Genomic DNA, 17,580 nt, shown 5'->3' on the forward strand with positions numbered 1-17,580 from the left:
AACCAACTTTATTTCCTTTTATTTTCGTACCATAACCTGATCTAATACCAATTGTCAAGATCAAATGTTTATCACTATACAAAAACTATAGTTAATAACGAATATGCAACTTTATTTTCTTATATTTGCGCGGCAGTCAATGTCACATTTTAATGATAGGATGTTAAACTCGACCCTCCAAACCTTCGCTCAACATAGATATATTTTAATCTTTATACTAATTATTACCAATACTTTCATTTCCATTCACTACTGGAAATTATGGAATTTCCGACCACCTGAAAGTGATCTTAAATCAAGTCAAAAGTCTTGTTCCGACCACTTTTGGTATCCGGAAAAACTTTTGTTTCTATTTCCGACCACTTTTTGCTTTCGACTTATTTAAGATCACTTTCAGGTGGTCGGAAATTCCATAATTTCCAGCAGTGATTGTCCAAACAATGGAATCAATACACACACACACACACACACACACACACACACACACACACACACACACACACACACACACACACACACATATATATATATATATATATATATATATATATATATATATATATATATATATATATATATATATATATAAAATATATGAACAATATTTTTTATACTCAATTTTGTCAGATGATAATTCATAAATAATTTGGAGTTTATAATGGATTTCCGCGCCAATGGCATTTTAATTTTTATTCTTGAAAATAAATGTTTTAAGTGTTTATGCACAATAATTGTTATTTAGTTAGGAAAAAATGGTAAAGGAATAAAAAAAAAGTCTGGAAAAAGGAAAGAAATAGACAAAAATAATGAATAGATATGCAAGGAGCGGAGGACCAACAACATACTTAACAAAGAGAAATTTATTACTTTATTCCACCACAATACATCCGAGTAATATAAATTAAAGCAGTAAAGTATGGAATTATGGAAATGCTACATAGTATTAACTGATCTCATATCAGTTTGGGTAGTCTAGTTGTTATTATTGTTGTACCAGAATTGTGATTGGAGATACTCAATTACTTTATTGTCAACTTGGAATGCTTTAGTTAGAACATCTGGGTTGATTGGTGGATCAGAACCAAATACTGCATTGGCAATGGTAATGACTCCTGGATTCTGGCTACTCAAACCTGCAAAAGCAATGGCGTTCGAATGTCCGATGTTGAATTGGAAATGAATTAGACCTTGTGGGAACACGAAAACATCTCCAGCATATAATGTCTTTGTAAAGAGCTTGTTCTTCATTCCAGGAGGTGGATTAGAAAGAACGAACCCAACATAGAGGGTTCCTTCCAAGAGAGTGAGGACTTCAGTTGCTCTAGGGTGGGTGTGGGGAGGGTTGAGGCCATAGGGTGCAAAATCAATACGAGCTAGTGAAATGCCAAGAGTGTTTAGTCCTGCTAAGTTATTCACGTTCACAGCCGTCACGGCAGATCCAAGCGGGTTTGATAGGTTTCCGGGCTTGTTAAGGCCTTGGAAGAGGAAATCATCAGCATTGACTTCCATTGGGTTCTTGCAAATCTTTCCATTAACAAACACTATCAAACAAAAAAAAGGAAAAAAGAATTACATTATTGTACATACAACTACATATATATGTAACACAACATATATAAATGAAATTGTAATTAGGGATATTAATTAAAGATGTGTGGAACATTTAATATAATTTACCAGCAGCCTTGGAATCATTGATTGCAACACAGAAATCCTGCAAAGGGCTGGGATCAGATGCATTGGCAACATAAGAAGCCATAGCCAAAATGGCAAAAGAAAGGATAAGGAACCGATGAGCCATGATGTTTAGCAGAGAATTGAAGAAGATATTGCTAGTGTTAGTTTGAGTAATTGATGAGAGAAGAAGCTATGGATGATTGGGTATTTATACATAAATTTCTATGAATTAGTCTTCAACTGTGCTGCATAAACCATAAAAACTGGACTGTTTCTATGAATTTGCTGTGTTTCTTGTCTTTTTTTTTTTCCTTAAAAAAATTAATAAATTAACCAGTCTTCAACAACTACAAGATCGACACATTTGAATGGTTCAATCGAAGGTAAAGTAAATAATCTATAGTTCTCTTAAAATTAATATGTTTCTTCCCAAGCATGCAAGAAGCGTTAAACATTCGTTTCAACGAATGTAACAGTTTATAACGAATATATTTGAACACTCAAATATATAGTTTAATTTAGAAAAATTAAACAAGAAAGACACAAGAATTTTAGGAGTGGTGAAACTTGTGCTTAATTATGGTTAATTTTATTGGTGGAAAAATTTTAAACTTTTTTTAGTTAATTATATATGGTAAAATATTTGAACCAACAAGACTTTGGCTTAGGATTACAGATTGATTTATGATCTTGAAAAATATAAATATTCGATCTGATAAGCTTACACAATTTTAACTACTGTCTTTGACAAGATGGAAATTGAACTCTGCTGCCGAATTTCAAGGATTACAATATTATATTGTAGCAATTTAGCCAAGTTTATATTAGGAAAATTCTATATATATTCAGTCTCTACTCCCACACTTAAAATTTTGATGTGGACACCTGTACAAGGACCACATGAAGAAAATAACCTATCAGCGCCCGTCACATAAGGGAGTAAATTTGAGAGTAGGATTTGGGAGTACATGTAATAGAACGAACACGTCCATCATGTCTCTTGAATAGGGTTGACTTTAAGTCTTTGATACCAAATTAAAATGTATGCTTTATTTCAATTAAAAATTTAAATCTCTGAAACTTAGCGTAGTTGATTTGTCGCTAGCTTAATTGAAAGTCATGATGGGAGGTCCCAATGTAGGGTTCGAAACCAATTAAAACATGTATATTTACCTCCATAGTGATTTTAGGGATGAGGTCCTGTGAACCTAGGAATCCTAGGATTAATCCGGCGAAGTGGTATCACCTATGTTAAAAAAAAAAGAAAAAAAGAAAAAAAGAGCAGTTACAAATTTAACGATCAAGATTATAAATATGGTAATGCTAACTACTGCCTTGAAACGAAATGATCATATGGAAGGTTCCAAGCAACAAAGTCAAAGTATTTTATCTTTGTTTAATTAGTAAATCATATCCACTATCCAGCATCTATGTAAGACCATCGATCTTCTAAGATTTTGTCAAAATGGATGAGGACGCTGGATCAAACATGTTCGTTTTATTTTTATTTTTAAATATTTGAAAATGTTTAAACTGGCGTTTAGTGTTGAGTATATAAAACTTATACACCTACTATTAGATAAAAGGTTAACGTGTTTCAAAAAGAAAAAAAAAAAAAAAGAAAAAAAAGGGGGGAAGAAGAAAAAAGGTTAACATCAAATTGATGAAGTAAATTGCAGGATATGTGTCAACTGATCTATATGTCCTTAAATATTTATACATTAGTGTCGACAACAAAGTCATTTTATACCTTGCATTTTTTAATATTTGGTAGGAATCAAATATTACATCCAGCAACAGTTAGCACAAGCAAAACTATCAATTTATTTTGGATTAATCAGCTAGTTAACATACTATACTAGTATTTATATGACACATATATAATGAGACTAGTTCTGAACCATATAAAGGAAAATTCCATTATTGGTTAAAATGAGAAGCATACAAATTCTATTGAAATTTATTTGTGGACGAGAAGACTAGTTTATTCATTCGCGCAATGCAGGCCTTTGGACTAGAAGGCAGGAAGCATAATCCTTATTTTTAATTTTTTTTTCAACGTCTTTTAGTTTAAGTTTGTCACACAAGATCTTTCTAATTAGTGCAGTTACTTTTCTAGTGTGATTTAATTGCCGACTATTACGCAAAAGTGAGATTTACCCCGTGCTGACCATCAGATAGTAGTTACATGTGTTTCCCGTGTCACCAAAAAATGAAAAAAGAATGATGCTCTGCTTATTTCCTAATCCTAATCTAAATAATTAAGATGAAGATGAAATATGTGAGAAATTTATGCAACTCCATCTCAGGACTTTTGTCAAATGTTTAAGTACAATTTGAGAGGACATTTTGTAAAAAAATCTTTTAATTCTTACATGATTATTTTTTGTGGATGTCTTAATTAGGTTTTATTTTCTTAATTTTTTCATATAAATAAAATTGACAAAACGGGAAAATAAGACAAAGTTAATAATGATATAAACATAAGGGCCAAATCCACATTTCAGCCATTACTTTATTACACTCAGGACATAAAGTAGTACATGAGATTTTTATTCCTGGAGCCATGGAATTGAAACGTAGGATACATAGTATCATCTCATATCAGCTTCTATTGTCTAGTTATTGTTGTTATACCAGAATTGTGCTTGGAGATATTCAATCACTTTGTCCTCAACTTGAAAGGCTTTAGTTAGAACCTTAGGATCAATTGGGGGATCAGAACCGAATACTGCATTGGCAATGGTAATGACTCCTGGGTTTTGGCTACTCAAACCTGCAAAAGCAATGGCGTTTGAATGTCCGATGTTTAATTGGAAATGAATGAGGCCTTCTGGGAACACGAAAACATCTCCGGGATATAATGTCTTAGTAAAGAGCTTGTTTTTCATTCCTGGTGGAGGATTGGAAAGAACGAATCCAACGTAAAGGGTGCCCTCGAGGACAGTGAGGACTTCAGTTGCTCTAGGGTGGGTGTGAGGAGGGTTGAGACCGTAGGGTGCAAAATCAATACGAGCTAGTGAAATACCAAGAGTATTCAGTCCAGCTAGGTTAATCACATTCACTGCAGAAACCGCTGATCCAAGCGGATTTGACACGTTCCCAGGCTTGTTAAGGCCCTGGAAGAGGAAGTCATTAGCATCGACTTCCATTGGGTTCTTGCAAATCTTTCCGTTGACAAACACTGCCAAATAAAAAAGAGAACATTATATATAGTGACAATTCAAACACACACAACCTAGAAAATGAAATGTCCAAGTGAAAATTGGGAAATGATATAATTACCAGCAGCCTTGGAATCATTGATTGCAACACAGAAGTCCTGCAATGGGCTGGGATCAGATGCATGGGCAAATGAAGCAGCCATAGCCAAAATGGCAAAAGCAAGGATAAGGAAGCGAAGAGCCATAATATAATATAATGTTATTAGCAAATTAAAGAGCAATAGAAGATAATAATGGATGAGAGAAGAGGCAATGAAAGGGTGGGTATTTATACATAAATTGTGTATGAATTAGTCGTCAGGTGTGTATTGCATACTGCAACAACACCACCCAGACTGGTTCAATTCCCGACTCATCAAGCTAAGCTAGGTCGTCTGCTATGTTTTTTCTTAATCATCATATTAATTAGGTGTGCTTTATATATATACATATACCATAATGAAGAAATAAGAACCAATCTCAGTTTTATATCTGTAAAAATTCGATGGATCTGATCAGATTATTATTAATTTTATTTTTTTAAATGTAGTGATAATTTTGTAATTATGACCAAATTCAATATGCAAACTTGAACACTTAAATACACAATCTTTAACAACTAAATATGCATATCTGGTAAATTTTATAAAATCAATTAACAAAAAAGGTAAATTTTAAATCTAAACCGTAAATGCTAGACCTTAAAGCAGTAAAATGAATCAAATTAAGCACGAATTAATTTGTGAAGACACAATTTTTTTTAAATATCAGAATATGGAGGGGGTACACCTCGAAACAAGAGACACCTAGTTGCCAAGACACTTATAGTAATTAACATATTCAATCATTAAAAATAATACTAAGGGTGTATTTGGTTCGCACATGGGAATCGGAATTAGAATGAGTATCAAATATTTGGTAATAGTAATAGATTTTAGTGAAAGTATTTTGCATGTTTGGTAGTAGGGTGGAATGGGAATGATTATCAATAATGTTGTTTGATTATTTATGATCCTATAATGTGAATAAAGACTTAAAAAATACAAGAACACAAAATTAAGACAATTAATCCTAATATAAAGACATTCAAAACATCAATATGAACAAAAAAATAAAAACAAAAATCTAAAAGCACTAATCAAAGGGGATGAGAAGGAATAAGGGAATGAAAGGGGATGATACCCTTATTTTATTTGGGTATGAATTTTTCAACTAAGGGGTATTTGAATCTCATAATAATGTTGTAAAAATCTATCAACCGAACAATACCAATCACTTTGATACACATTCCTTATAGCTAAACCTGTCAACCAAATACACCCTAAATAAGTGCGTAATAAAAATAACTTTGTAATAGATTTGTATTCATGTTTTTTTTTTTTTTTAAATAATAATAATAAAGAAGAACCAAACTGAAAAATATAATTTTTTAATTTTCAGTCAAATAATTTTGTTATTTTTTATTTTTTATTTTACTTTCAACCAACCACCAGAAAATGAAAATATTTTTGTAAAAAAAAAAATCAATCATTTTCGGTGTTTCTAACCAGAGCTTAATTTAAATATTGAATTAATTTTTTAATGAATAAGAGATCATATAACTAACTACTGGCCGACTAGCTAATAAGCACTTAACAGTTAACAACTTACCAGCTTAAAATCAATTATTCTATTCTGGCGGCTACCTACAAGATATGGAAATTAACGAGATATAGTATCAGCTCGCGTATGCCTCTATTTCATAACATCCATTGACTAATTAAATTTAATGATTTAATTAAATAATCTACTTTTTGGATTCAAGAAGATGAAATTTGTGAGAAGACATTTTGTAATAACTTATTTTACTCCATCGTTTTGTGTGAATGTTATAATTTAGGTTTTGCTTTCTTAGGTTGGTTTACCCATCATAAAAGTTAAAGGGATAATTTCTGTCAAGTTGATTGGATAGTTAGTTTGATAATTACAAGATTTCAAGTTCGACATCTTATATGAATTGTCTATTTGTAACATTTTTTATTTTATTATGGCACTAAAGTGCTGCAAGTTAATAGGTCATTTATGGTCATTATGTTTGTAGTTTGAAACAAATAAGTACATAATCCTGTCACTGCTCTTATGATGTTGTGACACACTACACCATATAGTTACACAAGAGATAAAGTGGTCGACAACAAACTTTAATCCATTGGAGTTCTTGAGGAAATAATGCAATGAAGGTATCAACTATGATTGGAGGTATGCTTGATCCTATGCTTCCGCTACTCGATGTTAGAATAATTATTATGTTTTACATGTATTTGATTTGTATTCAGCTAACACTATTAATTTTCTTGATTTGAGTCGATTAGTTATGAACACCTTAAATTAATTTATTACATAATTTGTTGGTGCCTTCCGGTAGCGGATGCGAGCTTTCTCCTAATACAGGAAGTTTGAAAATCTTAGATGAAATTTATGACCATCCAATTTTGAAAACAATACGATAAATCTTGATTTGAGAAAGCACACACAAAAGCCCAATACATCCATCAGATGCACAACTTGACAAAAAACTTCAAAACATAATTAATATAAATTTGAAAAAAAATGATAATATAAATTTGACAAGGTGATAAAATAGAAAGACCAAATCCATATTTCATACATTACTTTAATTTATTAGACGACAATAATCCACTCAGAACATAAAGTAGTACATTAGATTTTTATTCCTAGATCCATGCATGGGAATACATAATATTATCTCATATCAGCTTCAATTGTCTAGTTATTGTTGTTATACCAAAATTGTGCTTGGAGATATTCAATCACTTTGTCCTCAACTTGGAAGGCTTTAGTTAGAACCTTAGGATCAATTGGTGGATCAGAACCGAATACTGCGTTGGCAATGGTAATGACTCCTGGGTTTTGGCTACTCAAACCTGCAAAAGCAATGGCATTTGAATGTCCAACGTTGAGTTGGAAATGAATGAGACCTTGTGGGAACACGAAAACATCTCCGGGATATAATGTTTTAGTGAAGAGCTTGTTTTTCATTCCTGGTGGTGGATTAGAAAGAACGAATCCAACGTAGAGGGTGCCCTCCAAGACCGTGAGGACTTCGGTAGCTCTAGGGTGGGTGTGAGGAGGGTTGAGACCATACGGTGCAAAATCAATACGAGCTAGCGAAATACCAAGAGTATTCAGTCCAGCTAGGTTATTCACGTTTACTGCAGAAACCGCCGATCCAAGCGGATTTGACACGTTCCCAGGCTTGTTAAGTCCCTGGAAGAGAAAGTCATTAGCATCGACTTCCATTGGGTTCTTGCAAATCTTTCCGTTGACAAACACTGCGAAATAAAAAAGAGAAAATTATAGTGAATTCAAACTCACACAACCTTTCAAAAAAAAAAAAAACTCACACAACCTAGAAAATGAAATGTCCAAGTGAAAATTGGGAAATTATATAATTACCAGCAGCCTTGGAATCATTAATTGCAACACAGAAGTCCTGCAATGGGCTGGGATCAGATGCATGGGCAAATGAAGCAGCCATAGCCAAAATGGCAAAAGCTAGGATAAGGAACCGAAGAGCCATAATGTATGGCAGAGAAGAATAGAATAGAAGAAGCTAAGAGAAAATAATAATGCTAATATTGTTTGAAAAAATGATGAGATTGAGAAGAAGAAAGGAAGTGTGGGTATTTATAGATAAACTCTCTATGAATTAGTCATCAAGTGTGTTGCGTACAGCTTCAAGACCAGGACTACTTCAATTCAAGCGATGTTTTTTTTTTTTGTTATTAATAAATAAATACTCCTTATATCTATGTCTGCAACAACATCAAGAGTTGAATCTTATATACAATATTTATAGCCTGCAATTTATTTAATTAAGAAATATATTGCACAACTTTGTAGTTCAGGAAGTTCCATATACCCCAATCAACCAATCCACTACTTATCTTATATACTAAAGGGCTGGAAGTTCCACTTATGCATTAGAAGTGCATTGGAAGCAAAATAGTGTTGGGGGTGCACATGTGTGGCTAAGAATAATGAAGATTGGTCGATGCCTTACATTTGTAAGGCCCTCTACACTATTTGTTAACCATCCGGAAGTCCGTCTACACTATATAAGACACCTTTAATTCCTCTTATGACATCATCCCTTGGATCATAATAACCCCCTTACTTGACAATTTGTGGTCCTACCTCTAACCCATACACTAGAGTTTGATTCCTAGTATTATTCCAGACTTTGTATTAATCCGGTCCCGACGAAACCATCAGTATGTATTCGAGAACTTAGACCTTCCACAAGTCTATATTGTTAGTTGGACCTAACCATTTTCTTTTTGATAATTATAATTTATTATTTAGCCTATTACTGTAGTAAATTGACCCAAAACATCAAACATGTCCACATCTTCGAGTAATGCATACCCGTTCTAATATTGCACAGGTGACTAAATGGTTTGGACTTTGGATTATATATGTTAAAAATGAAACATAACGTAACTATGATCTTTTAATTAGTGAAGAAGTCTTAAAACAAATGAAATTAGATCAGAATATTGGCAAAAAAAATGCAAATTTGTGAGAATTAACATAATGTAAGAGATAATTTGATTTTTTTTTTTTAAAGGAGAGTACCCACAACCACTATCTAAAGGTGTGCACTAGATAAATCGTGTTTTTAGTGGGTATGTAATTATTCACAAACCAAACATAAAAGGTAAATCACCTTAAAAAGATTTGTATATGATAAACTTGATTGAAAAATAAAAAATATTATCAAGAATTAAACTCGTTAATGATTAAGGAGAGCACGAGTATGGGATTTTAGTACGGTAATTACGATTATTAAATATGTTATTCGATGTGACAAAAAAAAAAAAAAAAAGTGAATAAGAGATACATTATCTTGATGGGTTATCGAAAGTTTCAAGCATGGTTTGACAAATTGAAAAACTTTATTTTCTTCCACTTTAATAGTTAGAATTTTTAATCACTTTTATAAGTGATCGAAAAATTAAAATTGTTCCTGAACAAAAAAATTATATATCTGCAATCGTGATCCTTTTACTTTTATAGTTAGAACTTTTAACATCAAAATAATATCGTTTTGGACCGTGATCCACACTGTAGGGGGTAAGGTCCCAAAACCCATCATTTGAATGGATCAAAGCAGGAAATTGCCAACCTAATACCTATAAATAATTCTGAATTAACAAAACAATCGTAATCCAATTGGAGACCAACATTTCAAATCCTAATAAGATTTTGTGTAGATGGATAAGGACACTAGGTCAAATGTATTTCCTTGACTGAACTATCGACATTAAAAATTGTCTCACAAGAGACTGACTTTAAGTATTGATGATGATGGCTAGGTTCATTGTTAACGATGATCGAACCTTCCTATTTCTAGATTATTAATAGTGTATAGTTAAATTAGTACAAGCAGCTCGATCAGTTGATTCTTAAATGGTAGATTATATATAAGAACACAAGATCAAACACTATCAATCTCAATGTGAAAATTACACTCAATATAATGAATTTCTTGTAGATACTGGTCTTCTCTCATCTAATGAGTTTCTAAGCTACGGATATAATATGACTTTTTGCCCCTAATCACAGGCTTTTGACAAATTTTTCAAGTACAATATGAGAAGACATTTTGTAATAAACTCTTTTTCTCAATTATATCATGGTACGCCTCTCTTTTTTTCTTTTAAATATATATATATATATATATATATATATATATATATATATATATATAGTGGTCATATTAGTTAGGTCTGTTACGTTTTATATTGTCAAGAAGAGTTGAATCTTATATAGTATGTACAACAGTTCTAGCCTGCAAATGATTTAAAATTCAGAAATAATAAACCTATACACTAAAGAACCTTGTAAGTCCCCATGGGTTCAGATTCAACCTGGCATGGGCCACCCATGCCAGTTTCAAACCACTGGTGGACTCTGTATGGAATAAGGATAAGGACCTAGAAACTAATAAAGTTGCGTTATCTAAAGTCCTTACAGACTGGAACTCAACCACGTTTGGTAATATATTTCAAAGGAAAAAAGCGCCTTTTAGCAAGACTTGAGGGTGTTCAAAAAAGTCTAGCACGAAATGGCAGATCTGATTTGATAAGATTAAACAGAAAGCTAAAACTGGAGCTTGAAGAGACTTTACACCAAGAAGAACTTATCTGGTTCCAACGTTCGAGAGAGGATTGGATCACCTCAGGCGACCTCAATACCCGCTTTTATCACACTGCAACGACAATTAAAGGGAGTCGATCCAAAATCAATTCCCTTAAAGATGAGCATGGGCAACCCTTCGCGAGTGATGAACAAGCCAAAGACCACGTTCGACGATACTTTACGAAGCTTTTCTCGGCCGACCCATCTGCGGTGTCCTCTCCACTTTTGCTTAATAACTTTCCGAGTCTTAGTAATATTGACTGGTTGCAGGTCTATCAGCCGATTAATCATGAAGAAATCAAAAGTGTTCTGTTCGAGATGGCACCAAGCAAAGCCCCCGGGCCTGACGGGTACACAGCAGGATTTTTTCATAAAACATGGGATGTTGTGGGAGATTCCTTAACAGAATTTGTCACGTCGTTTATGGATACTGGTACTCTGCCCCCAGGGTGTAATGATACGCTCATATCCCTTATACCAAAAGTTCCAAGTCCTAATAGTGTGAAACAGTTAAGGCCCATAGGGCTCTGCAACGTTTCCTACAAGTTGATAACAAAAGTCATATCTTCAAGACTTAAGTGCATCTCCAAGAAACTTATTGGTGTGCACCAGACAAGCTTTGTCCCAGGTAGACAGATAACGGACAACATAATTACCTACCAAGAAGTCCTCAACTCTATGAGATACAAGCAGGGTATGTCGGGGTGGATGGTGATGAAGATAGACTTAGAAAAAGCTTATGACAGACTCTCATGGGATTTTATTGAAGACACACTTCAGGCAATAGGATTGAATCAAGTTTGGATAAGGAACATCATGAATTGTGTCTCTACTTCGCGACTTGCAGTAATTTGGAATGGTCAGAGGACCGACTGGTTTAGACCCGGAAGAGGAATTCGTCAAGGGGATTCCATTTCTCCTCTTCTTTTTGTTCTTTGTATCGAGAGACTAAGTCACATTATACAGGAATCGGTAACTAATGGGCGTTGGAAAGGTATTAAAATTTCTAGACATGCTCCTTATATTTCTCATCTCTTTTTCGCAGATGATTTAGTTCTTTTCGGCGAGGCGACTGTGGAGCAAGCTAGGGAGATGAGACGCTGCCTGGATCGCTTCTGCACCAGCTCTGGCCAGAGGATCAGTCTTAATAAATCATCACTGTTCTTCTCTAAAAATACAGATATAGACTTACAACAGGAAATTGTGGAAGCTGCTGGTGTTCCATGTGTTCCTGATCTAGGTGTATACCTGGGCATCCCGTCAATCCACGGTAGACTGAAAGCTGACTCGTTTGCAGGCATCATTGAAAAAATCCAAACTCGTTTGTCAGGTTGGAAATCCCACACCTTATCTTTCGCTGGAAGATATACGCTAGCCCAGTCAGTTCTGTCCTCTATCCCCTACTACACGATGCAGACAACATTGATTCCAGCAGGTGTTTTAAACAAAATCGAGAGACTCACCCGAGACTTTCTTTGGGGCAGCAAAGAGGGTGAAAGGAAATGCCATCTCGTAAAATGGGAAACAGTCACCAGTAACAAGGCCCAAGGTGGTTTGGGCATTAAAAGGTTGGAGCTGATGAATCAAGCGTTTCTAGCCAAACTAGGCTGGAGATTACTACAAGGAGATAACAGTTTGTGGTCGCAATTGTTTATAGCAAAATATGGTATCACTAGTGCTGATTGCTCTAATTGGAAACCCAAGGCAAATATGTCTAATGCGTGGAAAGGGATATTAAAGTCTGTTCCTATTCTTCGTAAAGGCATAAAAAAGCAAATAAGGAATGGAGCAGACACATTATTTTGGCTTGAAAGCTGGCTCGAAGATAGGCCTCTGATTGAGATTGCAATAGATGATGTATCGCAGGTCGACCTGACCAGATCTGTTGCAAGCTATTGGGATAGTAATTTAGGCTGGGACTGGAGTCATCTCAGTTTAAAACTTCCACCTGAATCCATGAATCGACTAGCTGCAATCATTATACATGATGAACAGGAAATGGTAGACATCACTGGATGGAAAAGTGAGAAATCTGGGAACTTTTCAGTAGCTTCAGCTTACAACCTAGCCAGCGGCGCTTCTGAACCTGTGGAAGCTGCCAAATGGAACAGTATATGGAAGCTTAAAGTGCCAAATCGTATCCGCATCTTCCTATGGATTGCCAGTCATGATAGGATCATGACTAATAAGCAGAGATTTAGCCGTGGGATTACTTCAGATGATAGATGTCCATTATGTGCGGATAAGGTTGAAGATACGGAACATGTTTTGCGGCTATGCCCGGCAGCGGATGGCATTTGGAAGGTGATATTGGCAGAATCATATGAGAAGCTAAAAATCCTTCCTTTCACAATCTGGTTTCAGAAAGGTATCTCGGATATTGGCAGAGGCCATTCCCCTGAAATGCCCACCACCCTCTTTGCCACAACGTTATGGTGGGTGTGGAAGTGGAGAAATGAATGGGTATTCAATGGCTCTGCAAAATCGCTTCCCTTAAAGATTGACTGGATTCGAATGCAAGTTGAACAGACCATTAAGGCCTTCGGAAGATCAAGGGGGCCTTCTTGCTCTAATGAAGTTGCGACATGGAAACAGCTCTGCTGGTCTAAGCCACCAGAAGAGTTTGTAAAAGTAAATATTGATGGCTCTGTAACCACCAGCAACAAAGCCTCCTGCGGGGGTGTAATTAGAGACCAGTCAGGTACATGGCTGCGTGGTTTCACCTATACCATCGGAAACTGCTCACCATTTGAAGCTGAATCCTGGGCCCTGCTGAAAGGCATCCAACTCACACTAGCTATGGGCTACAATAAGGTGATCTTTGAATCTGACTCTGAGGAGGTAGTAGCTTACTTTTCAGAATCAAAACTCCCATGCATCACGGCTCACAATATCCTTGAGGCATGTAAGAAGGAGCTTCGTAGAATACAAGTCTGGCAGATCAACATCATTCTTCGGGAGCAGAACCGGGTAGCAGACAACATCGCGAACCTCGCCAGGCATTTGCCGGCCGGCCTCCATGTGCTTATAGACCCACCGGCGACACTCGGTGCCCTTTTGGATGACGATACTTCCGAGCTTCCTCTGTGGCGTTTTGTCCAGGAACCTGTCAATAGCATGTAATATAGCCTGTCTTCCTTGGGTATCACCCTTCCAGCAGATATAAAAAAAAAAAGAACCTTGTAAGTCAATGGAATAACCATGAATTTTTTTGTTAAAGACAAATACTCGTATGAGATTGTTATATTTCTCTGGGTATCAGTTTTGAACATTTGTTGTCAAAATTAGTATATAACGGTCTCTAACCACTATTTTTCTTGTGGTAATAAAGTTCAAATAAGCTAATAAAGAGACATCTCAACAGAAAATCAAACTTCATTATTCATCCAATCATCCACAAGGTTTTGAGTGAATTAAAAAAGTCATGATAAGGAAATTTTATATTTTCTACCTTGAATGGTTCCTACCAACTCCCATATATTATATTGCTATAGATAGTCTTTGTGTAGACAGTAAACAAAAGAAGAAAAATAAATAAATAAAGTTAATAGTGCTTCTAGTAGCTAGCTAGCTTAGGTTCCAATTCTAACATGAATATATAGTAATACAATTATAACTTTTTATGCACCAATATAAGTTTACGAAAACCATTTATATCAATAATCGATTAAAATATTATTAATTATAACTCTATTAAAGAAAGAAAAAAATTTGTGCAGGGCCTCCTTTATAAAGTCAATTGAAATGCATCACACTTGAATATGGAATTAAAAAATTAAATATATATTTTTCTAATTGCACTGGAAAGTGTCTAAACACCTTGCAAAAACATGCCACTCGTTTGAAAAGTTAACTTCTAAGATGTACGATCTGAGATGGATTTCACTTTCGGTAAGTAACCTTTCTAGTTTAATGGCCAGTTATGGAGGTTATACTTTGTTTTTTTTTTTTTTTAATCGGATGTTTAATGCCAATTTAATGCTAAGTATTTGAACATCTCCAATAAAAATCCTGTTTTGGGCAGATTGTTTTGGAGCTAATTTCTAACCCTTCAAAATCCTTTTTATATTCCTTCCTCTCGAAAATATTTTTCTTGAACTTTTGCCAACACTTATGATAAATTTCGAAGTGCTCTACTTGTTCTAGTTTGTCGAAAATAATATAGCTTGAGTGTTCAACTATATTACTGTAATCAATTTTATCTTGTGAGACTGATGCTATAACGCACCTAACACCTCCAGGAGGTAGCGCACCTGTTTTAAAGAGAGTGTGTTACACACGATTTGAATTTTCACTCTTTTGCCGTTGGGGATATTTTCTAAAATTTAAATCACGTTATTTTATTTATATTTTTACGTAAATTTATTTTATCGACTTATTCATCCCTATATAAGAAAATATTAAAATTTGAATCACCTAATGGACTGTTGAATTATCGTGGTTAACCCTTTCACTATCATGTCAAATCGGGATGTTGTGACCTTGGGTGAGAGAATAGGGAAAGAAAATACTAAAACCAAATACCTAAGAAAAGCTAATCTTAACTACATGGAACAATTGTCAAGATGGTAAGCTTGGGTCAAACATTTCCTTATTTTTATTATTATTATTTTTTTAGGGGGGTTTCTCCATTCTACTAAGTTTCATGGTTTGTAGAATGAAATGAATTTAATCGAATCTTGATCGGTCAATATTTTTGTATTTATTGGTTGGTTTTTGTTGATTAAGATAAGGTGTTAGCTAGCATTTATTAAATTATAATTACTTGGCTATCTATATATTCATATATGATCATGTGAATTACTTTGTTGAGTCAAATTACTTCTTGCACCAATCTCCAATGCAAGAACGGTAAGAACGGTAAGAATTCTCAAGACCAGGTGCAATCTTTATATATGTTCATGTGGAAAAATTGATATTATATTAATTATTTCTTATTTAATTGTTTTCTAAAACAATTGAGGAAAAAAACATAAAGATATAATGTAGACATACTTTAATTTCAATATCATAAATGTCAAAATAACAAAATACAATACATGAGTATAAATTTCAATCATAAAATGAGCGCACCATAGGTAGCGCGGTTTATTTATTAAAAATATTAATAATTATGTATCCAGAGAAGGAAGACCTTTAGTATGTATAAGCTTCGATTCTAGTTGTTGTCGTACCAAAATTGTGATTGGAGGTACTTAATCACTTTGTCATCGACTTGGAATGCTTTAGTGAGAACATCTCGGTTGATGGGTGGGTCAGATCCGAAAACAGCATTAGCAATTGTGATCACTCCTGGATTTTGGCTACTTAGACCAGCAAATGCAATTGCTTTGGTCTTTCCTACGTTGAATTGGAAGTGAATGAGGCCTTCAGGGAATACAAACACATCTCCAGGATATAATGTCTTAGTAAAGAGCTTGTTCTTCATTCCTGGTGGTGGGTTAGAAAGAACGAATCCAACATAGAGGGTACCCTCCAAAACAACAAGGACTTCAGTTGCTCTAGGGTGGGTATGGGGAGGGTTGAGGCCATAGGGTGCAAAATCAATACGAGCCAGTGAAATGCCAAGAGTATTTAGACCGGTTAGATTGGCCACATTTACTGCTGACACCTTAGAACCAAGCGGATTGTTCGTGTCTCCAGGCTTATTAAGGCCTCGGAAAAAGAAGTCATTCGCATTGACGTCGTTCGGATTCTTGCAGAACTTTCCATTCACGAACACTGCAAACACAAATAAAGAAACAGAAAGAGTTACATTACAATAAGAAAACTAGCCTATTATAAGAAAATGGTTTGAGACGGTTTTCTTGGATATATATATATATATATATATATATATATATATATATATATATATATATATACTTACAGGCATCCTTGGGATCATCAAATGCAACACAGAAATCCTGCAAAGGGGAGGGATCTGATGCATTGGCAAATGATGATGCTAAAGCCATAATGGCAATGGTGACCAAAAGTAACCTAAGAGCCATGTTTAGAAGAAAATAATGGAGTTAGAGAAGGTAAAACTTGTTGAAGTGGTGAGGAACTAAGCATGAGAGGAGTGGCTATTTATAGCTATTTCATCTTAGACTTAGTCTCCAATTTATAAGTATATGAGGATTTGGTATTCTTATGGATTACTAATTCAACTCCTTTTTCTTTAAGTCTTGATGGGTTTTTGGAGTTTTGTAATCTCTCATTACCTACTACAAGAGTTGTCAATTTGAACAAGCATCATCTCTACAACATTGCACTTCTCTTCGAATTGATCATTTGTTAGTTTTGAACTACATACTCTCCGGCTTGCAAAATTCAATATTTTATTAGCTGCTAAGTACATCGATAACTCTCAAATCAAATGGTAATCCTAACGGTAAGAATTAATTGCATGTAGTTAGCTAAATAATATTGATCGTTTTTAGTAAAATAGTTAGCCTATAAGTTAATTTTGACTTATTTGATCACTATTAGCTGTTTGACTTGATTAAAAAAT

General features: G+C 34.5%; 3 protein-coding genes across 5 annotated transcripts; all 3 read right to left on the reverse strand.

Annotated features, from left to right (window-relative positions):
* Positions 1–842: 842 nt before the first annotated feature.
* LOC109189044 (germin-like protein subfamily 1 member 13) lies at positions 843–17,127 on the reverse strand. 3 transcript variants are annotated; one of them, XM_019339747.1, is made up of 3 exons: positions 16,954–17,127; positions 16,665–16,805; positions 843–1,400 (listed from the first exon to the last, which is right to left on the reverse strand). In XM_019339747.1, exons 1-3 carry the CDS (start codon positions 17,075–17,077, stop codon positions 973–975), a joined length of 693 nt encoding a protein of 230 aa, XP_019195292.1. In that variant the 5' UTR covers positions 17,078–17,127; the 3' UTR covers positions 843–972. The 3 variants fall into 3 exon arrangements, with proteins under 3 accessions (XP_019195292.1, XP_019195291.1, XP_019195293.1); XM_019339746.1 differs by lacking the exons at positions 16,665–16,805; positions 16,954–17,127 and adding an exon at positions 1,678–1,872 and having other exon boundaries at positions 843–1,541; XM_019339748.1 differs by lacking the exon at positions 843–1,400 and having other exon boundaries at positions 16,103–16,805; positions 16,954–17,124.
* Positions 4,162–5,125, reverse strand: LOC109189047 (putative germin-like protein 2-1). The gene is made up of 2 exons (XM_019339750.1): positions 4,963–5,125; positions 4,162–4,861 (listed from the first exon to the last, which is right to left on the reverse strand). Exons 1-2 carry the CDS (start codon positions 5,084–5,086, stop codon positions 4,296–4,298), a joined length of 690 nt encoding a protein of 229 aa, XP_019195295.1. The 5' UTR covers positions 5,087–5,125; the 3' UTR covers positions 4,162–4,295.
* Positions 7,493–8,522, reverse strand: LOC109189048 (putative germin-like protein 2-1). The gene is made up of 2 exons (XM_019339751.1): positions 8,337–8,522; positions 7,493–8,212 (listed from the first exon to the last, which is right to left on the reverse strand). The coding sequence occupies exons 1-2, from the start codon at positions 8,458–8,460 to the stop codon at positions 7,647–7,649; spliced, it is 690 nt and encodes a 229-aa protein (XP_019195296.1). The 5' UTR covers positions 8,461–8,522; the 3' UTR covers positions 7,493–7,646.
* Positions 17,128–17,580: the final 453 nt, after the last annotated feature.

Source organism: Ipomoea nil, unplaced genomic scaffold, assembly GCF_001879475.1.
Source record: "Ipomoea nil cultivar Tokyo-kokei standard unplaced genomic scaffold, Asagao_1.1 scaffold1509, whole genome shotgun sequence".
Lineage (NCBI taxonomy): Eukaryota > Viridiplantae > Streptophyta > Magnoliopsida > Solanales > Convolvulaceae > Ipomoea > Ipomoea nil.

What these genes read in the sequence shown, in the direction of transcription:
- LOC109189047 (XM_019339750.1), bottom strand. Translation starts at nt 5,086, where the DNA reads ATGGCTCTTCGCTTCCTTATCCTTGCTTTTGCCATTTTGGCTATGGCT. An exon ending in CAATGATTCCAAGGCTGCTG is followed by an intron (nt 4,862 to 4,962) that starts GTAATTATATCA and finishes TTTATTTGGCAG; the next exon opens with TGTTTGTCAACGGAAAGATT.
- LOC109189048 (XM_019339751.1), bottom strand. Translation starts at nt 8,460, where the DNA reads ATGGCTCTTCGGTTCCTTATCCTAGCTTTTGCCATTTTGGCTATGGCT. An exon ending in TAATGATTCCAAGGCTGCTG is followed by an intron (nt 8,213 to 8,336) that starts GTAATTATATAA and finishes TTTATTTCGCAG; the next exon opens with TGTTTGTCAACGGAAAGATT.
- LOC109189044 (XM_019339747.1), bottom strand. Translation starts at nt 17,077, where the DNA reads ATGGCTCTTAGGTTACTTTTGGTCACCATTGCCATTATGGCTTTAGCA. An exon ending in TGATGATCCCAAGGATGCCT is followed by an intron (nt 16,806 to 16,953) that starts GTAAGTATATAT and finishes TTGTGTTTGCAG; the next exon opens with TGTTCGTGAATGGAAAGTTC. An exon ending in AAATGTGGCCAATCTAACCG is followed by an intron (nt 1,401 to 16,664) that starts GTCTAAATACTC and finishes ATAACTTAGCAG; the next exon opens with GACTAAACACTCTTGGCATT.